This window comes from Scomber scombrus, chromosome 17, assembly GCF_963691925.1.
Source record: "Scomber scombrus chromosome 17, fScoSco1.1, whole genome shotgun sequence".
NCBI classification, from domain to species: Eukaryota; Metazoa; Chordata; class Actinopteri; order Scombriformes; family Scombridae; genus Scomber; species Scomber scombrus.
Window position 1 is genome coordinate 15,411,078 of NC_084986.1, and position 26,999 is coordinate 15,438,076.

A 26,999-nucleotide genomic window follows, 5' to 3' on the forward strand; every position below is an offset into this window, starting at 1 on the left:
ACACACACACATAGTGAATAACAATAAGACAAGTCAACCCAAAATTACCGTCTGATGTATCTGATCCCATTTAATGTTCCAGCCAGTAGAGCACGTGGTGTTCAAGTCCTCTCACCTACTGAGCCGCTGGCTGCGATGGCTGCTGCCTCCAGTAAAACTTCCACTATCCCAGCTCGCACTGTGGCTGAATTCTTGCTGTTAGCATCCAGATGGCCGAGAAGCTGCTGGATTACTAAATGAGAGTGCTGGGACTACAAGAGGTAGAGATAGAAGAATGGTACATAACAGTAAGTTATTGAACGAGACACAGCAAACAAAAAGCTGGGGGCCAAGTTGAGTTACAGCTGTGAGAAAAAAAGTTGATGCCCAAATAAAATCAGTTAAACCAGTCATTTTTGGCGAGTGGGAACTCCATTAATATTGAAGCATGTTTCTACTGTGCAGTCTGAAGGCATCCCAAAACCACTTTAAAATTAATAAAACATGATGATGTGTAAATCCCCCAAAATGTTTCAGGATTTCATTCCATTTGAACCCGAATATAAGGTCAACAGAGTGAAAGAGGGAGGGGGGAGTGTGAGGAAGAGGTCTATAGGATCTATAGGAGGATGTGAAAGCACTATATCACTCACCTGGATGGAGTACATGATGATTTTGAAGCAACGCACTGCGAAGGTCTTCCCCTCCCATAGAGAATGGTTATCTAAGTGCCTTTGGGAACACAGACAGAAGGAGAGGGACAGTGAGGACACAGAAGATGTAATTACACAGCACCAACGGTGATGGAAAGCAGAAAGGGACAGACTGCAAATCTACTGTGTCCCAAATGTGACTCCATGTGTATTTTTCTTACATTTAAGAAGAATATAAACCGTAACCGAAAAGGAGAGTTGACATTGTGATAAAAATGAACAGAGACACAATAATGATGAATAGTAATGTTGCATGCAGAATTGAGAGACATCTCAGCACTTAATTCTTGTCTATTGTCATACAATGTAGTCAGAGTGTTTATGCTAATGAGCAGGATATCGAAATCCATCAAACGTGATCAAGGTCATTACAACGAATGCAGGGAAAACCTGCATCCGCTATATACATAGAGACAGCGAGGCGGTGATAGAGTGAGACAGATTACTAGAGCGTGAACCAGACAGGAACAGGGACAGTGATGGATGGACAAGAGCTGGACTCACATCACATATGACAACCGAGACAAATTGAACCGAAAATTGAGAGAAAACTGAAAATGGGAAGAGCGCTCAAAAGAAACTGAAATTTAATACGGAACAAGAAAATGGTAACTAGAGATTCTGTAGTTCAATAACATGATTGGTTTGTAATTGCATGTCAGTGATATCGGCCTCACCGACTCTGCTACAGTCCTATTATAAATGTATTAAGTTACTGCTAACCAACATTTTCTATTGCTCCAGCATCATGTTAAAAGCATTCAGCTGGGTGCATCCCCATAGTTTAGGGGTTAAGATGTCGATTAGGAGCTTCAGCATCTCTGGTTTGTTGCATATCTTTCTCCCTCATTTCCATCATTTTCCTACTGGTAGTTTAAAGGCATAAAATAAACCCACCACAATCCTTCGATTCAAAATGTGCCTTTTTCTGCATTTTTTGACAGCAGGTTAAGTTTTAAATGTAGCAGAGAGTGATGGAATAAGAGGGAACAGCTACTACAGTGAGATGAAGAGCTGCGAGCAACATGCTGTATACCTCCAACATCTCAGCGACTAACATTACAATGTCTTGTTCATTTGTGGAGTGCTGTGTGCAGCATGAAATGATATTCATATAATATACAATTGTTAATTACTGACAACTTTATGAAAGTTGCACTGCACACTAAAATGTGTTTTTTGAGCTACAATTCAAATTTCATGACTATACTGTGATTAAACACTTCAATGCTGCTGTTGATATTGACAATGAGAACAGGTTTATAAAAATCAATAGAGACAGTTTTAGCTTCAGAAGCTATCGGCAGCTACAGCGGTGTTGGCCTCCTGGAGGGGGTCTCTCCATCTGCGACTGTCCACAAGAGGAGGAGCTGCTGGCATCCACAAAAACAGCAGAAATCCTCCTTGCGGTGCAAACTAAGCCCCACTGGCAGCTCTGCCATCAGGCATGTGCAGTCACAGCTCTGATTACATCCTGATTTAACGCTTTAATACGATTTTACCAGCTGATAACTGCAGGAACAGACAGACGGAGAGTTAAAGAGCTGCAGGGTGAGATGCGAGGAGGATTTCAACTCTGACTTCTGGCCTGTTTAAATCTCATTACATGTTTGTCTCCATCTCACTAGTATTATTATTATTATTGTCATTATCCTTATCATTATCATTATCATGATGCCTCACACAGCTACCCCCCCCATCCTTGCCTACTTTTCAGCATTTTCAGAATTATACAGTGGGAGGAGTTAGACTCAGACTCAGGAGTTACACTTTACAACAATTTGAGAATTTTTTGGTTGCACTGTTAACAGACACACAGGTTGCTCCTCTGTTGTATTTCAAACAACATAGCTGCATGAGGAGTATTTTCTGTAGCATTATCGTGCAGTTTCCATTCACAACAGTAACCATAGATACCAGCAAATCAACCAGCACTTAAATCTTAAGGATTACCAACTTTAAAAGTCCCTGAAATTGTAAATATTGTATATTTCCAATATCAATATAATTTAATTTATTTAATAATAATATCAATATATTTTCTACCAGTTAGCAGATCTAACTGTTGTCTGTTTCCTGCAAACACATGCTTCACATTTAATCTACTGTATTCCTCAGCATATCTCTGAACTCATGTTGCAACAACTTAACTTTAACTTCAATTAACATTATAGACATCCAGCTATTCCAACCTTGCTCATTAATACAGTCTACAGGAGTAATGATTATAAACACTAGCTGAGAATGAAGCCAAGGGAGAAAATGGATATTTGGATAAAAACCTAAAATGAGCAGTCAGTGAACTCAAGAAAGAAACCATTGATGTCAATGATTCCAACAGATACATGTAGATGAGAAACATGCAGCTAAAGAGAACAACAGAGACAGATCAGCACTACACATCAACAAAACAGTGGAACTGAGGTAATTCAAATAAGAGAAAGCCAGAAATGGAAGGATGGACAGACGACTAACATTAAAAAAAACTAAACACACAGAGGACCAAGCTCTGAGACATTCAAAGTTAAATTAAAATATAAAAGATGACATGAGAAGCCTGATAAAGTTGTTGAAAGAGGATGGAATCTGCAATAACGTGACAGGAAAGTACAACCAGGCAAGGGAGACTTTGCTTTAAATACAGTAACAATGCATTAAAATGTCGTATTAGCAAATCATGCACTCGCATCTCGTCAGGAATAAATAAGTAACCTTGCGTTAACCTTGTCGTGCCCTCCTCGGGCAAATCAGTGTGAAGCTAAAAATGCTGCAACAGAGCCCTGAGATGCATCCTTCCCCTCCCCTTTAGTCAATACATCAAAAAACAACAAACGCATCAAGGAGCAAATCACAAAGAGAGGAGAGATCTTCAATGAGAGAGTCTGTGGGGCTGACTCACATTAGCACGGGTGTGACGGCATTCTTGATGTTGCCATAGGCGGCTCGTCCCAGCAGCTCCCTGAAGCAGCGCTCCGTCAGCTCCACCGGGCTCTCCTTCTCCTTTTCCGACGCCTGCAGCGGAGAGGGGGAGCGGCTGGAAGGAAGCGATGCAGGTGAGACAGTGGAAGACATAGAGAGGGAGGAAAGAGCAGGGAGGAGGGATGAGGGAGGGGGAGGGAGGAGGGAGGGGGGCAGGGTATAGCCAAGAGGAAAGAGTTTAAAATCAATTTGATTGAATGACGCTAACGTTTCTACAAAGGCTCTATTTCTTAAACAGAAACACTGTGGATTGCTGCGTCACTGCAGCCTTCACTCCTCAGGTCACTTTCCCTTCTGCAGTTTGTCTGCAGTAAAAATGTACCGACCGTGCTGTGTGTCCTGTGTGTTTGTATATGTCTACTGCACATTTGTTACCACCAGTAAGTCCAAGTGTATATATTTGTAAGAGGTTGTGGTGTGAGCGTGAGTGAGTATGAGTGTGAGTATGTGTGCACTCATTCTGTGTCCAGACTTTCTTTGTTCTCATGCATATTTAAAATATCCGTCATAACTCTATCTTGGTCAGGACTAGCCTTTGGTGGTCCACCAATGATGATATTATTTATTAACAGGCTACCTCTTTCATCTTGCCTGCTGTTGCTGTGGAAGGAGTATGAATTCCTGCCTCTCAGTCGATCTTCTAACTTACTTTCTTCTAATATTCTCATGAGATTTTTCTCCTCAGTGCCACAAAAGGTGGAAAACTCCATCCAACTCCTGTTCTTTAACCCTCAGATGCATCCTCGACCAACATTGCTGTCTTTCGTCTTTCAGAGGCTGTAGCAGGATCAGTTTTAAATCTAGAGTTAAGATACTGGTATCATATGAAACTACACAATCTAACCAATCTAATCTAATCAAACTGCTACCAAATGTCATACTAGTAGGACGTGGGCCAAATGATGCTCCAAAGTAAGGCTACATTTTGGTGAGGGAAAAACTGGCGTCGCCATTTTCAAAGGGCCACGCGTCCCTTGACTTCTCAAGAAATCTGAATGAAAATGGGTTCGATCAGTATACAGGACTCTCCCCCTTACAGACACGCACTTTATGCTATTCTCATCCAATTTTTTCCATGCAGTATAAATGTGTTATTTTCGCCCATTTTAAAAATTGTGTATTTGAATATTTCTGCAATCACAGAAATCTCCAAGTACCAAAAGTTTTTGATACCATAGCCTTCATTTTTCTATGGTGTTCCTCAAGGTCCTGTTGTCTTAATGTGGCATTTTGGAGGGAATTTTGACATTTTTATCAATTCTCGAGTGGTCAAAAAAAGGTTAAATTTTGCACCCAATCTGTCTAACAAATAGTATCAACCCAAAAATAGCTGTAACAATTTATGAAACATAACTGAGCATGGAAACGGACATCATACACTTTTTATCATAATGTTTATTACAGATTTAGGACTAGAAAAAACATTACACAGTGCTGAGCTGCATCTCTAATTATATTATATTCATATTCTGATGACCTGCCACCCCCCTTAAAAAAACGATATGTGTCTGTATATGGTCTCTAAGGGTTAAAGGTTTAGCATGTTTGTTCTGCAGAAACAAATAATGCTTGCAAAGTCACTCTCATTGACCAGGGAAATGTGCGTCTTTAACAAGTACTTCATTCTGAGGTCACACTGGTATCCTTTCTGTGTACAGCTTTGACTAATGATTTGGAAACTCACTAAGAAGTGGCTGGCATGAAAAGAGATCTGGAATTAATTTAAGTTTGTGGATAACAGGTATTGTACACCATGATCTCCAACTCCAACAAGCTATTTTCTTGTCCATATATTGATGGGTTTTTTGTTGACATTGCCTGACAAACCCCTCATAGTTTGAAATGTTGCATCAATAAAAACATTTTTTTGGGGAGCTTGCAAATTTCATTCAGTGGACAACCGCATCAGCATTTTCAGTATCTGAACGCTTATTTGGCTACCGCAATCTGCTCTCATCAAATAAATCACGTGTTGTGCAAATTCTGCTTTCTGATCCAATTTTTAAACTCTTATTGTCAACTATTGTGAAAAACAAAGAAATAATATGAAGTGTGTGAAATGCATGTTTAAGGTATGGTTTAAAGTTTTTGCTGAGAGGATGTCTGGAGGAAAATTGCTTTGGGAACGTAACATCTTTTCAGGCAACATCACATGATATTAACAATAATCAATCATGCTGGTGCTTATGTGTAAAATAGCTCAGATAAAGCTTCTTTAAAAAACCTTGAAATAACTGCTCAAAAACAAAATCTCAACTGCCAAAAGGCTTAGGAAAAACTGCGTCTGAAGTTGATCTTTAAATGAACCTCTACATGTGTACAGGGATTAATGTAGAGAAAATGCACCATCTGTGAGTTTATTTAGACTCTGCACTGACTGCTGTGGATCTTATAGCTTGCAATGACTGGCTTAACTCAGTCTGAGGAGGACCGGAGGATGCACAGCAGGGGCAGTCTCATAATACACACAGAGCAGAGGGAAGCTGAGAGGGAAATGTGTTTCTCGGTTGGATTGTGTCAGTCTCTGTCACTCTCTGTCCATCTGTCTCTCTTTCAATAACCTCCCCATTTTCACCACTCTATTTTCTATTATCCGCCTTCCACCCAATCTTCCAATGTTCCTCGTGCTGCCCTCTCCTTTTGATCTCCTAACCTTCAGATGTAGGCATTGACGTCAAAGAATGTCATGAATTTCATCATGTGGAATACTGCCAAGATTGGGAGGCTCCAGACGCTGCTCCTCTTGCACTATGTCTGTTAATGCTTTCTCCCTTTTAATTCTCTCCCTCTTTCTCCTTCATTTTTCTCTCTACCTCCTGTTGTTTTTGTCCTTGGATGCTGCAGGTGGGAAAACAGACTCCCATAAGGGGAGCAGAGCTGTCAGTAGATTAACTCGGTGATGACAATGATGATATATGACGTGGGTGATGGCTGGCTAGACTGCCGGGACAAATATGGCCTAACATAAGACAAACAGCATCAGTAGGCTACAGCACAGTAGCTCTGGACTGTGTGACAGAGAAATGGCGGGTCAGCACTGACCCATTTCGGGTCATCAACTTTCTCACCACGTGTTAAATGACATAGCCTGGCCTGCTCGAGGATGATATTTTAACAGGGACAAATATACTTGAATTCAACTGAAGTCAGAGTTTGTACTTTACAAACCACAAATCTTGAAATATACACAATAAAATATGTACACAGTATATAAATGTCATTATAAAAACATAACCTAATCATAAAATATAACAGAGAGCTGAAGTCAAACTGAAACTTTAGAATAATGATCCAAAAGAAGGAAAACCTCATTACAAATCCCATTGACATTAAACTTGCAGCCTTGGGACAGAACCTTCTCAACAGTTTGTTATGTGGCTTGCTTCATACATTTAGATAAGGGCAGCAGTTTTCTGAAAAACTTGCTATACTAACTTAATAATGTTGTTTATATGATATTTATGTTTTTAGCAGCCTTTAATGAATCACATTGTTTCCCATAAGTCCTAGATGTTTTGCTAAACGATTGGCTCAACAGAGGAGATGAGTCTATGAGCGAGTGGAGAGGTGGCAGCGAGTTCAGACATGACTGTAATAACAGGAAGGAGGGAACGCTGCACAAGTTGGGACAAAGCAGAGGTTACACCTAGAGAGTATAAAAATGACTGATGAGAAACGTTTTCTGGGTATGGATAAAACCAAGTTGACAGTGACATTAAGTTCTTGCGCAGCTGCACTTGTAGTTCTTTAATGGGGACTGTAGTTTTTTCTCTGCACACTGTAAAAAATTATGTTTAACTTGTTAAAATAACAAAAGTTAAAAATGTTTGATTGCAGCTGCTGTTGTGGATGCCAAGCAGTCTCAGAATATTCAACTTAAACTCCAGATACACTCTTCATTATTTAGAAAGACTGATGTCAGAAACACTAAATGAGAAATTGCATTGAGAAGCTAGTGGAATGCATGTTAACTGGACAGAAATGTAATATAATATTCCTAAGTATGTTTTAATTACTGTATAATCACCTAAAAAATAATCATTATTGTGTTTTCATTACCTTAGAATGAGCCCTTTATATCTGCTGTGTTGCACCATGTTTGTACAGTGGCTCACAATGGACAAACCAAACACTGGCTCTAGAGAAGGCATTTTTTGCAAGTTTTGTGGAAGGGGAGGGAGAGGTATTCATTTTGATTGCAATCTGCAATCTCAACACTAGATGCCACTAAATCTTACACACTAGGTCCTTTAAGTATTTTTTATGTTTTTCTTATGTGTACAGCACCTTAAGTTACTAATGTATGCCATATAAATAACAAACTACAAACCACATGAAAACAAACATCTTAGAAATGCTGGTGATGTCCATGTCTGATGGTAACCAGGCGACTTCCAAATCAAAGTCCTCTAGTGTTTCATACATGGTTCAGGCATATACTACGTTTTGACTTAGGTAATCCAGGTAATAACAGGTAATATCACGTCTCCTCCATCCCCCTCCCCTGTCTGTGAGGATGGCAGTACAGGGCTACGCATGTACTTATTGAACTGAAGCTACATCAAGATAACTACTATTTATGCTTCAATGGCATGCACATTATCTAAACGGGCACCAGTAGTTTATCCGCCCTTGTTTTTCCCAGTGCCTGTTTCTGGGGCCGGCCTTTATTTGTTCATGTCGACTGCCATGAACGGAGACCTGGCTTTTAACTGACTACTGTCTTTTATTTGAAGAAATGCAGTATTTGCCTCGATTCTTAACACATGAAACAATTCAACCAGCACTCACCTCTCTGTGCGCTCTCCACTCTGCAGGTTGAAAAGCAGAGAGGGGACAATCTTGTCCATGTGCTGAGGGTCCCAGATATTAGCCTGAAGCTCATCGTTCACAGTCTTCCTCACCACACCCTGCAGACCCTTGATGCCTGCCATCCTGATCCTGGAGGCAACAATCACAGACAGAGACAGCAGGGATCATGTGATTGCTAACTGAATCTATAAATGGATGATTATATTTAGGAAATCATTTTTTTAATCATCTTTTTAGTCTGTATCCCTCAGAGTTATTTCTGCGAGGCTGTGTTTAACTGTTCAAAGATGTCACTTTGTCTATTTTCAGCAAATGACAAAAAGATTTCTTTTAAATGATTTCACTCTGTTTAAGAAGAAGGGAAATAAATGTCCAGGGGCAGAGGGAGTCTAAAAATAAGACTTCCTGAAGTCATCTAAAAACAGCAGTTATTTAATAAATTCTGCTTCCTGCTCAATCAAGCATCTGTCCACTCACTTTGTACGGATGTCAGGGTCCTCGTAGCTGGAGTGGCACATCTCGCTGAAGCGTGACACAAAGAAGTCATAACTGCGGTGGTACGATGGCGTATCCTCCTCTATGTTGGCAAACTTCACGAACTGATAAGGGTAAAAAGAAAAAGAAAATTCAACTCCAGAGATGTGCAGTCGTAAGTCTGTTACTAAAAAGCCAAAGTTTATTAAGAGTTTATTTTGGTTTGATTAAGTACTCTTTAATGAAATAACCCTTAATCCCCATGGTGACTATCTCCTGAATTAACATCAAACCGTAGCGCCAAAACATCTCATTAAGAGTGAGAAGCGAAGGGCAGAGGGGGGCTTTCCCACTGGGCCACAAAATGTCACCAATTAAACACACTGACATTTAGATTCACATCACTCTCCAATTAATAAATTATTGGATTACTTTAGAACTGAGACAGAGAGGATAAAGCAAATATTATATGATAAATATTCAGTAAAGCAGATGATAATCAAAGCGCATACAGTATATTCCCCATTCAAAAATGCAAGTGGGATTTGTGCATTAAAGCTGAAAACAGGTCGGTTTATGTAGAAACTGAACATCTGAAGAGTACTCTGGTGAATCTATTTCCTGCGTACAAAATTAGTTTTTGGAGTGGTTTTGAATTAAAATGAAGTACCCTTCAGCAAATTAAATGTAGTGAACCCAGAAGTGCTCCTCCGAAGCTACTCCGCTGCTGCAAAAAATTAATGCAGCAGCTGATACCTGAAAGCTGCTCAGTGTTACTGGTAGAAATACTGGGCAGCTTCCAGGTATTAATGTATCACCTCTGTGTCTGCTGAAATGGCCTCTCTAGCTGATTGAAAGCTTAAAGCAAAAGGTCTAAAACCACAGGCGATGGAGGGCTGAGATTATAAAGGGTTTTGTTGCAACTAAAGTCTACACCAGAAGAAACTGAGTGCTGCCTTAAGTCTTTTATATCACAGACCCAATCCATTACAGTAACAGTGAGCTGACACAAACATTAAGTCGTGTACTGATGTACTGAAGAGCTGGTTGGTATTTGACAGAGCTCTGCGGTACAAGGTTTTGGGTCACAGAAAGTCAGTATGAGAAAACCTGGCTGGGCTTGAGTCCTGCAGTGATAAACTCTTTAATCCTCTCCTTTCACCTCTCTCTGACAATGCTCTCCTTCAGATGAGACATCCAGTCCATACGAAGATGGAAAAAGGAAGACAAACTGCTCTACACTATTTGCCACGCATTTGTTTGTACAGAAAAATCAAGTCTATGTACAGCTGTGTGGGTGAGGATGCCCGGCCTTTTGTCTATCCTGAGTGTATATTAAAACCAAACAATTACAGCTAAATTAATTTCGATCAATATCTTCACAAAAGCCATTGCATGTAAAGCTTAAAATGAGCAGATAAAGAAAAAATGTCCTCTATCTCTAATTGTAGTAAACAGTGCTGTGGCGCATAATGTGTGTGTGCATGTACGTTTATGAATGCATCAGCATACTGCCTTACATTTGTCCTAAGTGTGCAAGAGAGATTAATAGCAGGAAGATTATGTGCGAGACACTTGCGTGTCTCGTCAATCTATATAGAGATAACTGCAGAGCTTTGCCAATGTGGTCTGCAGCTAATCTGATTTCCTTTACAGTATATGTCCTCTGCTGACCTGGCCGACAGCGCTGATAGCTGCTTCCCACATCAGAAGATACTCATCACTCCCACTCTCTTACTGAGCTCTGATCTTTCTCAAATACTAAAGCAGTTTTCCTCTCAAGGTGAACATCTCCTGTTTTATGAAAGTAAATGCACCCTGTCAACTTCTGATTAGATAATACCTCTCTAACCCCTAACCCTAAATCCACTGAAATGGGTAGAGTTTGATGTAGCAGAAAAGCTTAGAAATGAAGGCAAATTAGACACATTAGTGACCAACAGCTTGAGTGTGTGGGTACATATCTAAATGTATATCACCAAAACAAGCTATCTTAGCTTTTTTATGATTTTTGAAACCAAAAATGATGGCTAAAAATGTACAAAGCTATCTGTGTGTTTGGCTTTTGCAGTAAATTGCGACTGTAAATCCTTAGAAAAGCTGCCTTGAATCAAGCCAAAAATACATCGAATGAGACCAGGCTGAACAGTGCATGTGCTCTCTCCCTGAAATCTTCCAAGACGTAATAAGTTAAAAGTTAAATCCATCACTGGATTTAATTATTTCAATGTTGCCACATTTTGTTATACAGTTATTAGTGATCACATAGGTGTAATTTTATTGCAGATTCTTATTTTTTTCTGCAGTTTCACGAAACTCAGTACATCATATTTCCAATAGAAAATAATTAAATGTTAAATACAAAACAAAATAATCCTTTGACAGTAGTGGTAACGATTTCTTGTCAGCACCTTGGTTTGGTTGTTTTGTTGCTGCAAAGCCATAAAAAATAAATGATGTGTTGATCCTGGAGACTCACCGAGTTGGTTCCCAGGATCTGCAGGCTGGGTTTGTCAGACTCCAGCAGCTTCCGCACCATCTTCAGGAAACTCTCCACAAACAGGTTGATGCTCTGGCAGTGGCAGGCCATCAGCAGCTGGTCCAGGGCCTCCATCGCTATACACACATACCTGAACAGGAGAAGAGAGACACAGGCACATGTGGATGACACCCATAACTCTATAGACAAATATAGTGTACCTGGCCGGTAAATTCAAAATGAGTAAATGCACCCAGCAACACAAATCAAAAACATAATAAACTCCACCAGACAAACTCCAGAGAATCACATACTGAACAGATTTCCATCGGACTCTGCCAAGTGTAAATGTAATATGTACAGGGTGTTTGCATTGGCGAGAATATCACAGTGTCTCCTAGTCATGAGTCATAAAAGACAGAAACTTCTGTGCAATATAAAAGAAAGTACAGACTGTACAGAAACGTTACCATCAGTGAACCTACACAAGCCATGTTGTTCTGGTTGAAAAGAGACAAACTCCACTTCCCATTTACTTAGCTACTTTGCACAAAAAGCACAATACATCATTATTAGTTTTAAATCAGAAAAGAAAGTGTCAACAATTACATATAAATAAAATGTGCGTTTAAATGCAAGGATATATTTTTTACAGTTCGGTATTCAGATAGCATGTGGGAAACATGTGGCATGAATTATACTAAAAAGACCTGTAAGGTTTTCTATAAAGCTTAATCTTCAGCTCTTTGACAGACTATCAGGTTAAATCAACTTTATATCAAGACAACCACAATTTTCCTGTCTTGAATTTCAGTGCATTAGCTTCAAATGAACTGAACTTAAATCAATTAAACTAATGTGCGGCAGAGAATTTTAAAAATACACAAAATGTACAAAGTTTTTGCTGAAATTATTTCTTTCAGACCATTTGGGGCAGCAACTGACTCACCCGTATCGGTGTCGAGCCACATCTCTTGACAACCTCTCAGACAGGTACGCTCCGATACGGTCCAGCTTCTCTGGAGCTGACAGGGCGTAGAATGTCAGCTTCTCCATGTTGGCCTTCACTAGCCCATCCTAAGAGAGTGATGGAAGGAGAGAAAAAAATAAAAAACAGAGAAAATGAGACTGCCTTAAGGTCTCATTCACATGTATGGTTCACAATTCTAAAGGATTAGTTCCAACCAAATGAAAATTCAGTCATTCTCGCTATCAGAGGAGATGAATGTGACACTGTCCACAAAACAAAGCTGGTTAAGACTAACAAAAAAAGCAAATACATTTACTGCTCCTTAAACAACTCAGGGATAATGCAGTAGTGTGTGTTACTGCAGTGTACCTCCCTTCAAAATCCAAATTGTAAGAATATAACTAGATTGCCAAGTTTCACCTCCTCCTTTCCCCCTTGACCTACTTCACTGCTCTTCAGTGTGGTCAGGGGGAGGAGAGAGCTAAAAACATCTATAGTCCACTGTGATCCCATTTACATTTCAGACAAGGCCTGCGGCATGCAGTCAATGAAAGCAAAAAAAGACTAAAACTAACAGTCAGGGAAGCTGCTGCAGGACACATAGACACTACACACACTGGTAACCTTCTTTTTATACGATAATGGTGTTGTAAAACTGGCAAGGATGCCTTCATCATTTACATAAAACAGCAAAATTTAATGTCAGAGAAAAAAAAAAAAACTCACATTTTTTCCTTTCACAAAATGTTGTAGGCAGACAGTTCAATCAGTTGCAGTATGTTAGGAATATGTGAGCAATAACCGTCCATGTAGATGCAGCAGAGTTTGCAGCACTACTCAAGCATTTTGTTGATGATATTAGTTTGAATCATCGCTTGGATTTTTATTGTAACATTTATGGCCCTGAGTCATCAAAAAGCTGTTTTAAAAGCAGATCTTGACATTCCTTAGCAGGGATAATGATAAATGCATTTAATATAAGATTTTCCAGGTCCAGGGGACACTTGCTAGCTTTATGGCACACCTAAATGAAAGAGGCCCTTTTTAATGTCATTAGTTGCACCTTTAGTTGCTTTTCTTGCTATGAAAAGTTAAAAATATTGCTGGAAAAAAAGGCAATTTCTCTCATCAGAGGATCTTAAGGCTTCATGTACATATACATACACCCACAAACTCATACTGTGTGACACAATTTTGAGTAAATGTCATCAGACGCCTTAATTATTCCCAAGCTGCTGGAATACCATTAGTTTCAGTCTCAGTGACACAGCTTGGATTCAAACTTAAGACTTCATTTTTGGGAGCACACTGTACAGGTGAACATGCACACGCACACACAAAACAGAGAAACAATGTCTGTGTACACTAGCATGTCCAAAATACAGGTAGGGGGGCACTGCAGCAGCACAGAGGCACTAATGATAAGTTTCCTCTGCAACAAATCAGCTCTGTGATCTCTGCTCAAATTAATTCTCTTTATGAGTCAACTGAATCAAATCTCAGTTACTCACAGTAAAATCATAGCAAAGATAAAGGCCGTGGCTTGAAACTAGCAGCTTTGAAGCAGACACATTGAGGTGGTTCAAAAAAATATTTCTCACCTCTACATTGCTCTTCCTAAACCTACAACATTATAATAAAGCTGTTTGTATTTATCTCCCTAGCGACTACAAATGGAAAGCTATCAGCTCAATCTGATACAGGATATTGCTGCTCACTGTTTTTTCCTCACATATTTAAGAATGTTAGGTGCTGTCCCTAACATAATAAGTTAGTAAACTAAACCAATCTTTATGTAGGCACTCTACCATGCTTAAATAACAATTTCTTTTTCCTAGAATTGCAGACAACAGGGGAATAGTTATTCAATTCAAAGCTGCTGTTTGGTTTAGGAAACGGCATTTCTATGGAAACAAGTGTCAATTCAGCTTCTCACCTCTGGGTCTTCTGGGAAGATGTTGTCTACCAGTCTCTTGTACCGAGGCCTGAGTGCCCCGCAACAACCGCAAACCCCTGAGGAAGACAAGAGATGGGGAGGGAGGAGGGAGAAAAACAGAGACAGAGAGAGAGAGAGAGAGAGAGAGAGAGAGAGAGAGAGAGAGAGAGAGAGAGAGAGAGAGAGAGAGAGAGAGAGAGAGAGAGAGATGGTTAATTAGACTTATACAGTATGAGGGACAGAAATGCAACAGGAAGACAAATAGCAGATGAAACGTCTTCTTTTCTCATTCCTCCTCTGCAGCAGCAGTATTAGTAAATGTCAGTATACATTGCCAAAGTCACAGTGTATGTCTAAAAACTTTGTTATAGACATTATATCGTAGGTAGAGTTAAAATTGCTATTTAGTTGAGAAGTGTTTGGACACAAATTACTGGTTCAATGTGCACTAGCACAGTGATGAGTCAATGACTTCTGATATAAATCAAAGGCAGCAACTGTTAATGATACCACATTAATGATCTATTGTATCTCCACAGACTTGTAACTCGATAAATAAAGACTAAAGTATACTAAATATTTATAATGTGCAGCTGTAACAACTGGGAATTTATATTTATAGATCTGGCAGCAAAGAAGACACCGCTGCTGCTAAAAAGCTAAGCTCAAATAATGATGTGTAAGCTCCTGAGCAATGATAGATAATCGTCTAGTCATTATTCACACTAACACAAGCGTCACGCTTAAATACAAACTTACACATCATTAACTGTGGCAGTGAGCAAAGACCTTTTTATGGAGTTACTTAACTTAACACAAGACAGACAGACTCCATTCACAGCTGTCATCAGATTACAACCAAAAACATCTACATGAATCACGACCACCAATCTCAGTAAAGTCATGATTTCTTTATTCAAACTTAGATTAGAAACGTGAAAACTTGTCCAGGCATCTCTTCAGTCTGTCTCTGCACTGTTGTACAATAACAGCTTTTCTTTCCCAACACAAAACCCAAGCTAAGTGAAGGTAATTATGTGCAAAGACATTAGAGGGAGGCAAGATATGGAAAGAATGTGGTCACAAGACAAGTACGGTCACAACAGCGCTGACACACCGACACACACATACACACAAAAACATACACACACACAGACAGTCTCTCTTTCTCTCAACACAATCAGTACAGCCTTGAAGAGAGCAGAGCGACACACTGAGCAGTGATTTTTCTGACAAGCTTGGCAGACAGCGAAGGCTGGATTCTGATTGGTCGAGGACATTCAGCAGTGGTGAGTCATCAGGGAACCCTGAGAGAATTAAGGCACGGGGAAAAAAAGGGATAACCTCCAAAAAAACCCTGATGATCAATCACCTTCATAGAGCTGTGGATAACAGTTATTATCCTCCTGCACACGTCAAACAGAAATATACGTACTCATAAGTTTATGAGTCACAAAAAGCAAATGAAAGAAAGTAGGTCATCACATCGCCGACAATGCAGCAAGGTTTCATGTGTGCTATGATAGCCTGACACTTTAAACAGAGATTAGACAAAAGCAAAGCTATCTGCAAAAAAACACCTTTTCTTTCTTCCTTCCCCCATAGAAACAATATTTTCCTTCCTTCTATTCTCCCAAAGAAAATTTTTTACATTATTCATTATTTTTAGCTTGCCGGTACACACATTGAAACTGCTGAGGCAGCACTGAAACAGCCATTTTGAGAGCATACTGACCATACATTAACAAGATTACCAGCTGCTTCAATTGCCACCCCCTTACCTCCCCAGTGTTATCCAGTCTAAATAACCTATATAAAGTCTCTCATGCCTCGTTACACCAAGACAACACATTTCTTCTTTTCAAATGGACCAACAGGAACACACAAGAACTCTTTGATCAACCAACACAACCAGCAACAAGCCGCGTTTCCTATAATTAACATACTTTTCACATTATTAGACAGCCAGCCTGAACTGGTGTTAATGTCCAAAGAATCAAAACATTTATATTCTCAATGTAAAAATGAATCAACTGTGCACATTTCACAAAGCTGCCACGTCTGACTCACCGATGCACATGGAACTGATTTTCGGTCAAATATTGTTTATTTTCCCAGCAACTATTATACTATTATTATTATTATTATTATTATACTTTTTTTTTTTTAAAGGAGAAATGCCAAACATTTACTGGTTGCAGCAAATCAAATGTGAGGATTTTAAGCTTTCCTGTGTCATACTTAATAGTAAACTGAATATCTTTGTTGATCAGACAAAACAAGACATCTGAAGACATCACTTTGGGAAAGAAATGAATTTTTCACCATTTTCTGACACATAATAGACAAAATGATTAATCGATTGACAAAATAATCAGCAGATTAATCAACACATTTAACTACCTGAAAAAGGAGGCATGAGGAACAACCACAGACACACACACACACACACACTCTATTTCCAAACACTTACAGTTCAAGAACCCACACAAAATACATGCTGCCTGAAGGTCCATACATACATACAAACAATTTATGTGAATATGACTCCAGGTCTATTGAGTGAACTGAAGTTTACCAAATATTTAAATGTGGAATTGTACACTTTACTTATTGCGAAATACAATACAAGAAGAGAAGAGAAGAAAATGATCTGTGGTCTATTGTTCACGTGTGTGAGTGGAGACCAAATCAATGAGGCTCTAAAGTCAATAACACTCCCTACTTCCAGGCTACATCCCAACATTCACTGGGCTTCTGGTATGTTATCAGTGACTTCCACCTGGGAGGAGGGGAGTCCGTACAGGCAGGATGTCTTGAAAAGCCTTTTAATAGAGTAAAAGGCATCTTTATCGTCTCAACCACTTAAAAGCTGCTGGATTTCAAGGCTGTGGTCCATCCCTAAAAGTTCTGCTGAACTCTGCAACAGGAGCTCTGCTAGCGCTCAAGCTTATCTCTGAGAGCTGTGTGTCTATTCATAGCCGCTCCTGTTTCCTACATCACTTCAAACACTAATGAAGCCTCTGCACTCCTCCCTCCACCCCCCACCCCCTTCCCTGCACCCACCAAACCTCTCTCTACCTCTTTCGCTCATCCTTGCTGTACGTGCTCGGGGCCTGAGTGTAGGAGTCGCCAATGAATTAATGAAAATCCAGCAGGTCCCAAGTGTAGAGGGAAAAAGGGTGGAGGACAAAGACAGACTGGCAGAGACACAGACAGGGAAAGAAAAAAAGACATGGGAGTGTGACGGGGGAGGTGGATTGTGGTGTACTGAATGAGTCACAGATTAGTGCTACTTATTGCATCGTGTCTGTCCAGAATAAATCTGTCCTGTCCTCTGTTAGCAGCAGAGGAAACAGATTTTTGGGAGGAGAGGAGAGATAACGTGGAGAGAAACTTCAGTAGTGCTTTTTCTTCCCAAAATCTTCAATCTTCAGCTCAGTGGATGTGGCAAAGTACTGTTATTTTACAATCTCACGCTGCACTGCATGTGCTGGCCTTTTCCATTACAATGGGTTAAGTTGTATTTATAGTATAAGTAACATTTTCCATTTCAAAGTGTGCTGCCGTTGACTGTTCTGTTTTTTTCACTTCCTAAAATATCCTATTTGTCTGCAGTCATTAACTTTAAATAGGGGTGTATAAAAATCCTTTATCCCAGTATATGCCGGTTTATGTTGCAAAATGTACATAAATCATGATATAATAAAGTTTTTGGACTATATGGTAAGAAACTGTTGATGAAAACAACAAATGAGGTACATCGTCACAAAAATGCCCTAAGGCGACATTGTCCACAACCCCCTCATAAAACTGGAGATATAAAGAGCTTTATGCCACAGTACATACAGTAACTATAGCAAAATGTTGACAGATTGTATCCTATTTTCCAAATCCTATTTTTTAAAGGGTCACTAATAGTGTAGAACAACCCATGGAAATTTCAGGCATCTAGCATGAATAATCCAAAACAAGGTTCAGCAACATTAATTTCTTGCAGGTCACGACTCGCTTTTTTAAAAGCCTCCATATCTCAGAAACGAAAGACGGTATGAGCCCGAGATTTTGCACACTAGTTTTTGGGTAAAATTACATTTACATAAAGTATGAAACAAATCAAAGATGGTCAGTCAGGAACATTTTACCCTTACGTTAAATTCACATCAAAACAAAAAAATTAAAAGTAGTAAAAAAGGCAGTTTCAGCATTTCAAGGACCTTCAGTAGAAGATAATAGAAGAGAATGTTATTATCTACCAAAGTGGAAAATTACCTTTAGTTCACAAAATCACCAAAAATAATAAAAACAAGCGACATAACAAATGTAAAAAGATACCACGAAAAAACAGTAAAGAGACACTGCAATACAAACGTTTAAAAGAAATATCAAAAGCAATAGTTTATGAAAAGATGTTGTTGTTAAGGTGAGGTGGCACCTACCTGATGTTATATAACAATGAATACAACTGCACAATTTAAAACATTAACACATTTTGATTTTAAAATGCTTATTATGACTTCAAAGCGTATTTGTGCAGTTCATGAATTTAGCTGCCACAGTGACAATTTTTAGTCAATTATTCTGTGCTGTTTCAGAGTTTCAATAAGTTGGTGTAAAAAAACAGGGGGAGTAGTTTTGTGTTTCGGGTGCTGGTAATGGAGGGGTAGTGAGGGAAGAGCTAAGAGAGAGAGAGAGAGAGAGAGATCAAACCGGGTGGGTGGACAAGAATTTGGACGACAGCGGTAAAAAGCAAACATAACAGGGGGTCTCACGACATCCACCCACTCTGCATGGCAAGCTGACAACACATTTAGGGGCTGGATATTGAGCTCCTCCGCACTTCCATAAACACTCACATGTAAACCCACACAACAAACATGCTCTCACACACAATGAGGAGCATGACACAAGAGGAACAATAAATGAACGGTTGTTGGTAAGTGCAGCAGGAGAATAAAGAGAAGGCGGACATCTCTGCAGCTTGCTGCACAAGAGTTGGGGAACTCTGACCTTTGAGATTTCTGTGTTTCAATGATTGGATGCTAAGCTACACACCCATGCAGAATGAATGTGTGTGCGCCTATGTGTGCACATGTGCGGGGGGTCTCCACCCCTCAAATCACCACAGGAAGGAGCCAGCCAATCACAATGCTATTTTTATCCTTGTAACACTGGGCTGGTACATTAACAGATTACACTCTCCATTTCCCCCAGGATGTCAGCTTAACGTTTCCACATTAGCGTGAGAGAGAGAGACAGAGAAAAGGGGGAAAACGTAATGTTGAAGTGAGAAAAATAGGGGCAAACAAAAAAATACATAGCTCTGAAAGATATGTTTGTATCTGATGTGTGCAAAAACATGGCGTTAATAAGGCTACTGCCCTGTGGGGCAGCACACGTCAGCATCGGACAAAAACACACAACGAAATAAGTTCTACCTCCCCATAAGAGGGTGGATCAATAGGAATGTATCTTACAGGAAGAAAATAGTCAAATTTTACACAACACACACACACACACACACACAAAAACAAGGTAGGAGTGTGACAAGTAGCCCAGCACATCTTGCAGTTTGATATCTGCACCTGCTGTCCCAAAGCTGCTCTGTTGTACCCAAAGTCACGTGGCCGACAACGGAGAGTAAATATCGGCTGTGGCTCAGGAGGTAGAGCGGTCGTCCACCAATTGGAAGATTGGCGGTTCGATTCCCGGCTCCTCCAGTCCACATGTCGATGTGTCCTTGGGCAAGACACTTAACCCCAAATTGCTCCCGTTGCTGTGCCAACGGTGTATGAATGTGTATGAATGATTAGCTTCCCCTGATGTGCAGGTTGGCAACATGCGGTAGCTCCTGCAATCAGTGTATGAATGTGTGTGAATGGGGTGAATGAAATGTATTGTAAAGCGCTTTGAGTGGTCGAAAAGACTAGAAAGGCGCTATATAAGTACAGTCCATTTACCATTTAGTCCTAACGGCCTGCAAGGAGAATATTAAACACATAAGGGGTATGGGTGTGTGTGTGTGTGTGTGTGTATAAGTGAGTTTGCGAAAGCATGCAAGATACCCATCATTACATATTCTGACCCACCTTCACCTGGAGGCATGCAAAGCACTGGTTTTTCCAAGCCTCACTCAGTATGTGCACATAAACAAACAGGCCGAAGCAAACATCACACATGTACACACACTGTAGCCACCTACATGTTGTATTTTCTGCAGGTTTACCTGTGCTGAATACATGACACTTCTCGAGACGGTTACAAAGCAAGTTTACCTTCAGGGGTGTTATTACATAAGATGGAGGGGAGGGGTGAGACGAAGCAAGTCCTGCTATTTTTACATCAACAAACAAAGAGGGACAAAAAACATCTTTAAACAGGAAATTCACACACTGTGAAATGCAAGCACACACATACACACACACATAGAACAAGACAAGAGACAAGGGGGGGTATAAGCAAATAATGGATAATGAGAATGGCTGATTCAACAGCCTACTGATATGCACATAAGCTGTCGCTGGATGAGTTTGAGAAAGCTGTACGGCAGCTGAGGAGATGAGATGAGGTATTTTGGACAAAAGGCTGATTACGTTAGGGAAAGCGTGACACTCAAACTACAGAGGAAGAAATGTGAATTATTGTCACTTAGGCATGTAGAGAGTAACACTCTTTCAAAACCAGTGAATATGTACATCCAGTGTCAATCTATCCATCCCTCTCTCCCTATTCAGGACACATCTTGAGGCTACAGACAAGCATACACAGACACACTTTGCAGAGGCACATATATTAATAGTATATATATTTCAGCCATTAATTCATACAAAAAGTCACATTCAATCTAGTGTGGGTGGCAGAGAACACGGCTGTTATAATGCGACCAACACACTGATGTACAGACCCCAGCTGCCAACAAATCCTCGTGACACAAGGCCAATCCGACACACTATGAATCACTGTCAAACAGCCGCTGAAACTGGGCTATGAGGGACTCAAGCTCACAGCCACATTTCCATACAGCAGCTCTCCAGTACGCCGCACAGTAAAGCCACAGCGTGCTTGATCTTCCAGCGCACTGTGCCTGCGTTGATAATTCATTAGCCAACTACCCAGAACCTTTTCCAATCAATAGTCTGCAAACTCAAAGCAAAGCCAGCTACATTTTTAATTAGCGCTAATCAATGAGCCATATATCAACATGTCTCAGTAACACCAGAGCTACAGTAAATGATAACATTTTGTAGCAATACTGATACAATACAGAACTACAGTAAATGACATCTGTTCACTATCTGAAGAGGTACTGAGTACAAAAAACTTTTAACAGCACACATACTCATTTTTACCCATTTTCAAGGAAGCTTGAACAGAACATAAGAAAGATGTACGACTTAAAATATTAAAGAATCATGAAAAATTTAAGGATAACAGAAAATTAAACATCTCTACAGTATGCTTGCCTTCAGGTCAAGCTACAACGAATTAGCTGAATATGCTACAAGTGCAGAGAACATAATGTCACCACATCAGATACGATAGAGGGTAACAGTTTGAGTAAAAAGCGTTGGACGAAACATGTATCTTTTACCCCAAAAAAACATCTTCAAAGTGGCGTCTCCTCATAAGCTAAAGAGTCCAAGTTCCCATAATGTGCTCTCAAGAGACGTTACTCTATAGTGAGAGCTGCAGTCTATCACAAGAAAGCCAGGAAGAAACATGTTTGTAGAATGTAGGAAAACTGGCTTAACGCTGGATTCTTGACATAACTCACATGCTTACACAGCCGAGAGCACACACACACACAAGTACACAATGGAAAACTGATTGTTATTCTTACCATACATCGGTCGTGATGTTGGAGTCTCTCACGACAGACGCTGATGTTTCCTTAATGCAGCTTCAGCCACTCATACAAACACGCTGCTGTGCCAAGAGGCACTGACAATGCACACAAACACTGACGCCGCTCACTCTGGGATAAATGCCTGCACGTGTGCTTGGAGCTAAAAGGAATATGAATGCGCACCGTGATTGGTGCAGAGCCTGGCTCGATGCAATGATTTACACACACATACACTCTCTTCTCTCTCTTTGCTGTGCAGACACACACACACACACACACACACACACACACACACACACACACACACACACACACACACACACACACACACACACACACACACACACACACACACACACACACACACACACACACACACACACACACACACACACACACACACACACACACACACACACACACACACACACACACACACACACACACACACACACACACACAATGACCTTGGATTTTCCAGTTTGTCTTCCGCAACAACGCTCCTTCTCAAGGGGTTAGTGCAGTTTTCACATGCAGCCGCTTACATGCACACCCATACACACTTCTACTCATCTCTCTCTGTTGCAGGGAAAGACACAGAGAAGGGGGGGGGCAGAATAAGAGAGAAATGTGCACCACAGGGATAGAAAGGGAGAAGACCTCCCACCCACGCAATTTTCTCCCACACTCCACCCCCTGCCAGCTCTCTTCTCTATCATTAATCTTCCCAAGCTTCCTGCTTTACTTAATTTCAGTTTTTACTTCCGTGCTTATGCAACTTTTTACCAAATTTCCTTCCATTTTATAAACTACCATCAAAATGTCTGTCTTTTCTGTTTTCCTCGTTGTACCATGGTTGGAAATAAACTTCTTCATCAGCTGCAACACTGGTATAGCTTTTTGAATGCAAATAAACTGCAGTAAAAGGTGTGTATATTACAATGTTTAACAGTATTTTCATTTTTAGAAACAGCAAAAACATGCAAACATATTATCCTTGTCAAGATGGCAGTATCTATTCATTCTCTTCCAAGTCCAATTATCTTAAACTACAGAGAATAAATGCAGTTCAGTACAGCAGCTGGCATGCAAGAGTCGGATGGCAGAGCTTCTCTTCTGCACACGAATGCACAGAACAAACAGAAATTTAAAATCAAGTCATGCTTTTAGCTCAATTATCACACAGTCATAACTGTGATGAACATGAAGCCAGATACAATGCTCACATAACTGCCTCCAATAAATGTGCAGTAAAACCAGAAACCTCACGATGCTGCAGTGTCCTTGTGAACCACGAGCGATGAATATAATTTATGCACACTTCACCCTTTTTTTGTTGAATATTGCTAATTTTTATTATTCCAACATTGGTAAACTTGCATCAATTCTGAATGACTATCAGAACTTAACAAAGACAAACAATAGTCCGCTTTTTTGGAAACATCAAAGATACAACTAGCTTATATACGGTGTGACGAAGCTAAGCTAAGCGCTAAGCTGTCATTGCTACAGCAGGGACTAGAAACTGGGCTACATCAGGCCCGGTTTAATGAATTAAAGATTGTGGGCTACTCATGTGGAGTTACAGTTATAGTTACATTTGGGCCCCAGGCTGCAGCCTTGTACAGAGTGACACTGTTGTCCTCAGCCGGGCAGCACGCCGGCTCAGTGGTTAGCACTGTTGCCTTACAGGAAGCATCTTGGGTGGGCTTGTTTCCTCCCACCATCAAAGGGTTAAAACTCTTGTCAGCACCCCTGCCCAAGGCACTGGCAAAGGAGTTGGAGTTGGTCCCTGGGCGCTGCACTGCGACTGCTCCTAGTGAGAGTGCGTGTGTGTGTGTGTGTGTGTGTGTGTGTGTGTGTGTGTGTGTGTGTGTGTGTGTGTGTGTGTGTGTGTGTGTGTGTGTGTGTGTGTGTGTGTACAATGGGTCAAACGCAGAATGTCCCCTCGGGGATCAATAAAACAAGTTTTTTTCTTCTCTTACTGCAACTTAGAGCATATTTATCATACACACTGTATTAACTTAAATGTATGCTTACAATATGATTTATTGTTTTCACTATGGTTGGATAGAGAGGGTCACTTGTGTGCTATCACTGTGCTTGAATAATGAGGATAATTTCATAATTAAGCTTAGTTTTTTTAAAACGTTTTTTGCATGCCAGTTATTCAGATAAATATTTGAGTATCAGTTCTTTTATGTATGAAAAATAAGTAAATGACAACATTTTTAACAATCAATCAACATTGAAGCAAAAAGCAATAAAATAAGGCCCAATAAATGATATTTCCCCTTAAAGATTTGACACAGTTCAACAGCAACCTGTGCTAGGTACCAAAGTGCTCATGTATACTCAATGAGCTCTAAAATAAGCTGAATCAGAGCATCTCAGTGCAGGTCAAACCCCAAACAGCAGTTTCCATTTGGGGCATGACATACTTTTTGTGAGGAATCATGGAACCATATGGAAGAAAGTAACTTCTCAGTGAATTACTGAGAATTACTGTTCTGTCAGAGAAACTTAGAAAAAGAGAAGGAGCCGCGGAGAGAACAGAGGAGATGTTGTTGTCACTTACCCTTGCCAACGCGATGGTCAAGAAGGGTACGGCAGTCCAGTGCCAGCCTCTGAGAGGCCGGGGCATCAGGCGCAGGCAAGGGCATGGCTGGCCAACAAACACACAACAGCTCGCAAGCACTCAGTTTGACACTACTCCTTTCACAGACACAAATAACTTCTTAAGCAAAGCCACACACACATCCAATCACAGAGTTATAATACTAAAAGCAGCGGACTAAAAATATGTAATTCATGTCTCACAAATCACCTCAGCAAGTCGTACACTCATGAAACTTCCACTCAAAATAAGCCTTGACTGCCCACTTCAATCTCACAAATTCCCTGACAGGTGAGCTTAAAATTGTACTCACTCAAATGCATCCACAGCGGCCTAGTTTGGCTGCATTAAACCACTACGCACATGCACACATACACTTGCACTCAGTCATGCCTGACCAAAAAGAAACAAAAACTCCAACTGCAGCTCCAACTTCCCAACTTTCCGTGCTAAGTTTTGGACCAGATCAAATTCACAAATTCACCACAGATCCCTGCAGAGGACCAACTCCAATGTCCCGTCTTGAGGCTCTCAGTAATTTATGTTAGTACGCTGGCAGGTTGACCGTATTAACGAAGAGATTAGCGATTAGTCCTTCAATAGCAGCTCTGCTCTCTGTGTGTGTCTCTCTCTCATTAATAAACATCTCACTAACACAATGGACCTCACTATCCACCCCAAAGTCTCTCTCTCTCTGCAAGAGAGACAGACACAAACAGAGAAAAAAGGGTGGGAAGAAATGAGGAGAGAGGGGAACCATGGGACAGCAATTCAGTCAGTGGGCTCGAGGTTGAAAGAATGTGGCAATCAGCAGATACCAACAAAGGCAAAATGTCTGGTGTGTGTGTGTGTGTGTGTGTGTGTGTGTGTGTGTGTGTGTGTGTGTGTGTGTGTGTGTGTGTGTGTGTGTTTCTCATCAAGTTATCACAACAGTAACATAGGCAGCACATACACACACCTGAAACACTGATAGAGAAACGTCCTTAACCAACAGTGATTTATTGGGGATTTTGAGTATGCAGCTCATATAGTTTCAAACTTCTTCAGCAGTGCACTACTTCTGCAGTCACAAACAGGGACGGAGCAGGTGTATTGTAGTTTGGTGTTGCCCACCTGTCATGTTGGATTCTAATCACAAGGCGGCGTTACTCTTCCAGGTTCACAGAGGCAGGGAAAGGGGTGGCACCTCCGCCCCGAAATGAGTCTCCACCGGCGCTTCGAAAATCAGGAAACCCGCTGGATTGTCTTTGGCCTGTAGGAGTTAGTAATACAATATTGATATTAGACATGTGTGGATATAAATATAAACGAGGAATTGGTTGTTTACGTTTAGCGTTAACTGACCTGTGACAAGCAAATACTGAAATGTGATGTTAATATTTTTACACATCCGGGCAGAAATTCAGAATTATGACTGTTTCCAGTAAATTAATTTAGCAGCAAGGCTAACGATGCTAGCTGATATTACAGCTTCCTGTTTTCTAATAAGTGTTTTGTTGACTTTTCCGTATTTCGATATGTCCATGTAAATTTAAGTTACTAAATCTGAAATGTAGAACTCGTGTAAATAAAATATTGGCACAGTAGCAAGTTAAACTGACACAGTTCAGTGTTTAGCTACCACTCGTCTATGCTACTAGTTAGCTAAAGAAGCTATCATGGGCTTGACTCGCTTTCCGAGAAGCCCCCGACTCATCACACCCATTACTCACCATGAAGTGTACACAATTGAAATCCTTTAAACGTTTTGCATACAGACAGTGATTGTTATCCACATTGACTAAAGTTCGGCTCCACAAGGACATCAAAGTTAAGCCAGCATCGCTGTTTCCACCGGCTCCCAGCTGTTACTGGTTATCTGTAGTAAATATGTTCAGCCCACCACTGCTGGACAGCAGCTTTAGTCATGTTTGAACACATGCAGGATCCGTCCATACATGCAATTTGGAAAAACAGAATATATCAATATAGACACTAACAGGAGAACATAGGTAACATCAGAAATATAAACAAGAATATGATGCAAACACCCAACCTACATTAAACATACCCCACTCTCACACACAAATATAAACAAAATATCATACAAATACAATTGGTAGGTCAGATGCAAATAAGCAAATACATGCTTACAGTGTTATGAGTGTATTATAATGATGAACTCGAAAAATGCATAACACCATATGGATACTTG

At 40.4% G+C, this 26,999-nt stretch overlaps 1 protein-coding gene across 1 annotated transcript in view; it reads right to left on the bottom strand.

Moving 5' to 3' along the window:
* LOC133997688 (protein EFR3 homolog B) overlaps window positions 1–26,651 on the bottom strand; it is a 34,273-nt gene extending 7,622 nt beyond the window's left edge. Inside the window, exons 1-10 of the mRNA XM_062437371.1 lie at window positions 26,518–26,651; window positions 25,919–26,057; window positions 14,343–14,419; window positions 12,386–12,513; window positions 11,437–11,587; window positions 8,961–9,082; window positions 8,463–8,612; window positions 3,592–3,726; window positions 633–711; window positions 116–251 (exon numbers count right to left, since the gene is read on the bottom strand). Coding sequence (XP_062293355.1) covers window positions 116–251; window positions 633–711; window positions 3,592–3,726; window positions 8,463–8,612; window positions 8,961–9,082; window positions 11,437–11,587; window positions 12,386–12,513; window positions 14,343–14,419; window positions 25,919–25,925 — 985 coding nt within the window. The 5' untranslated portion in view covers window positions 25,926–26,057; window positions 26,518–26,651. The remainder of the gene's footprint in view (window positions 1–115; window positions 252–632; window positions 712–3,591; window positions 3,727–8,462; window positions 8,613–8,960; window positions 9,083–11,436; window positions 11,588–12,385; window positions 12,514–14,342; window positions 14,420–25,918; window positions 26,058–26,517) is intronic.
* Window positions 26,652–26,999: the final 348 nt, after the last annotated feature.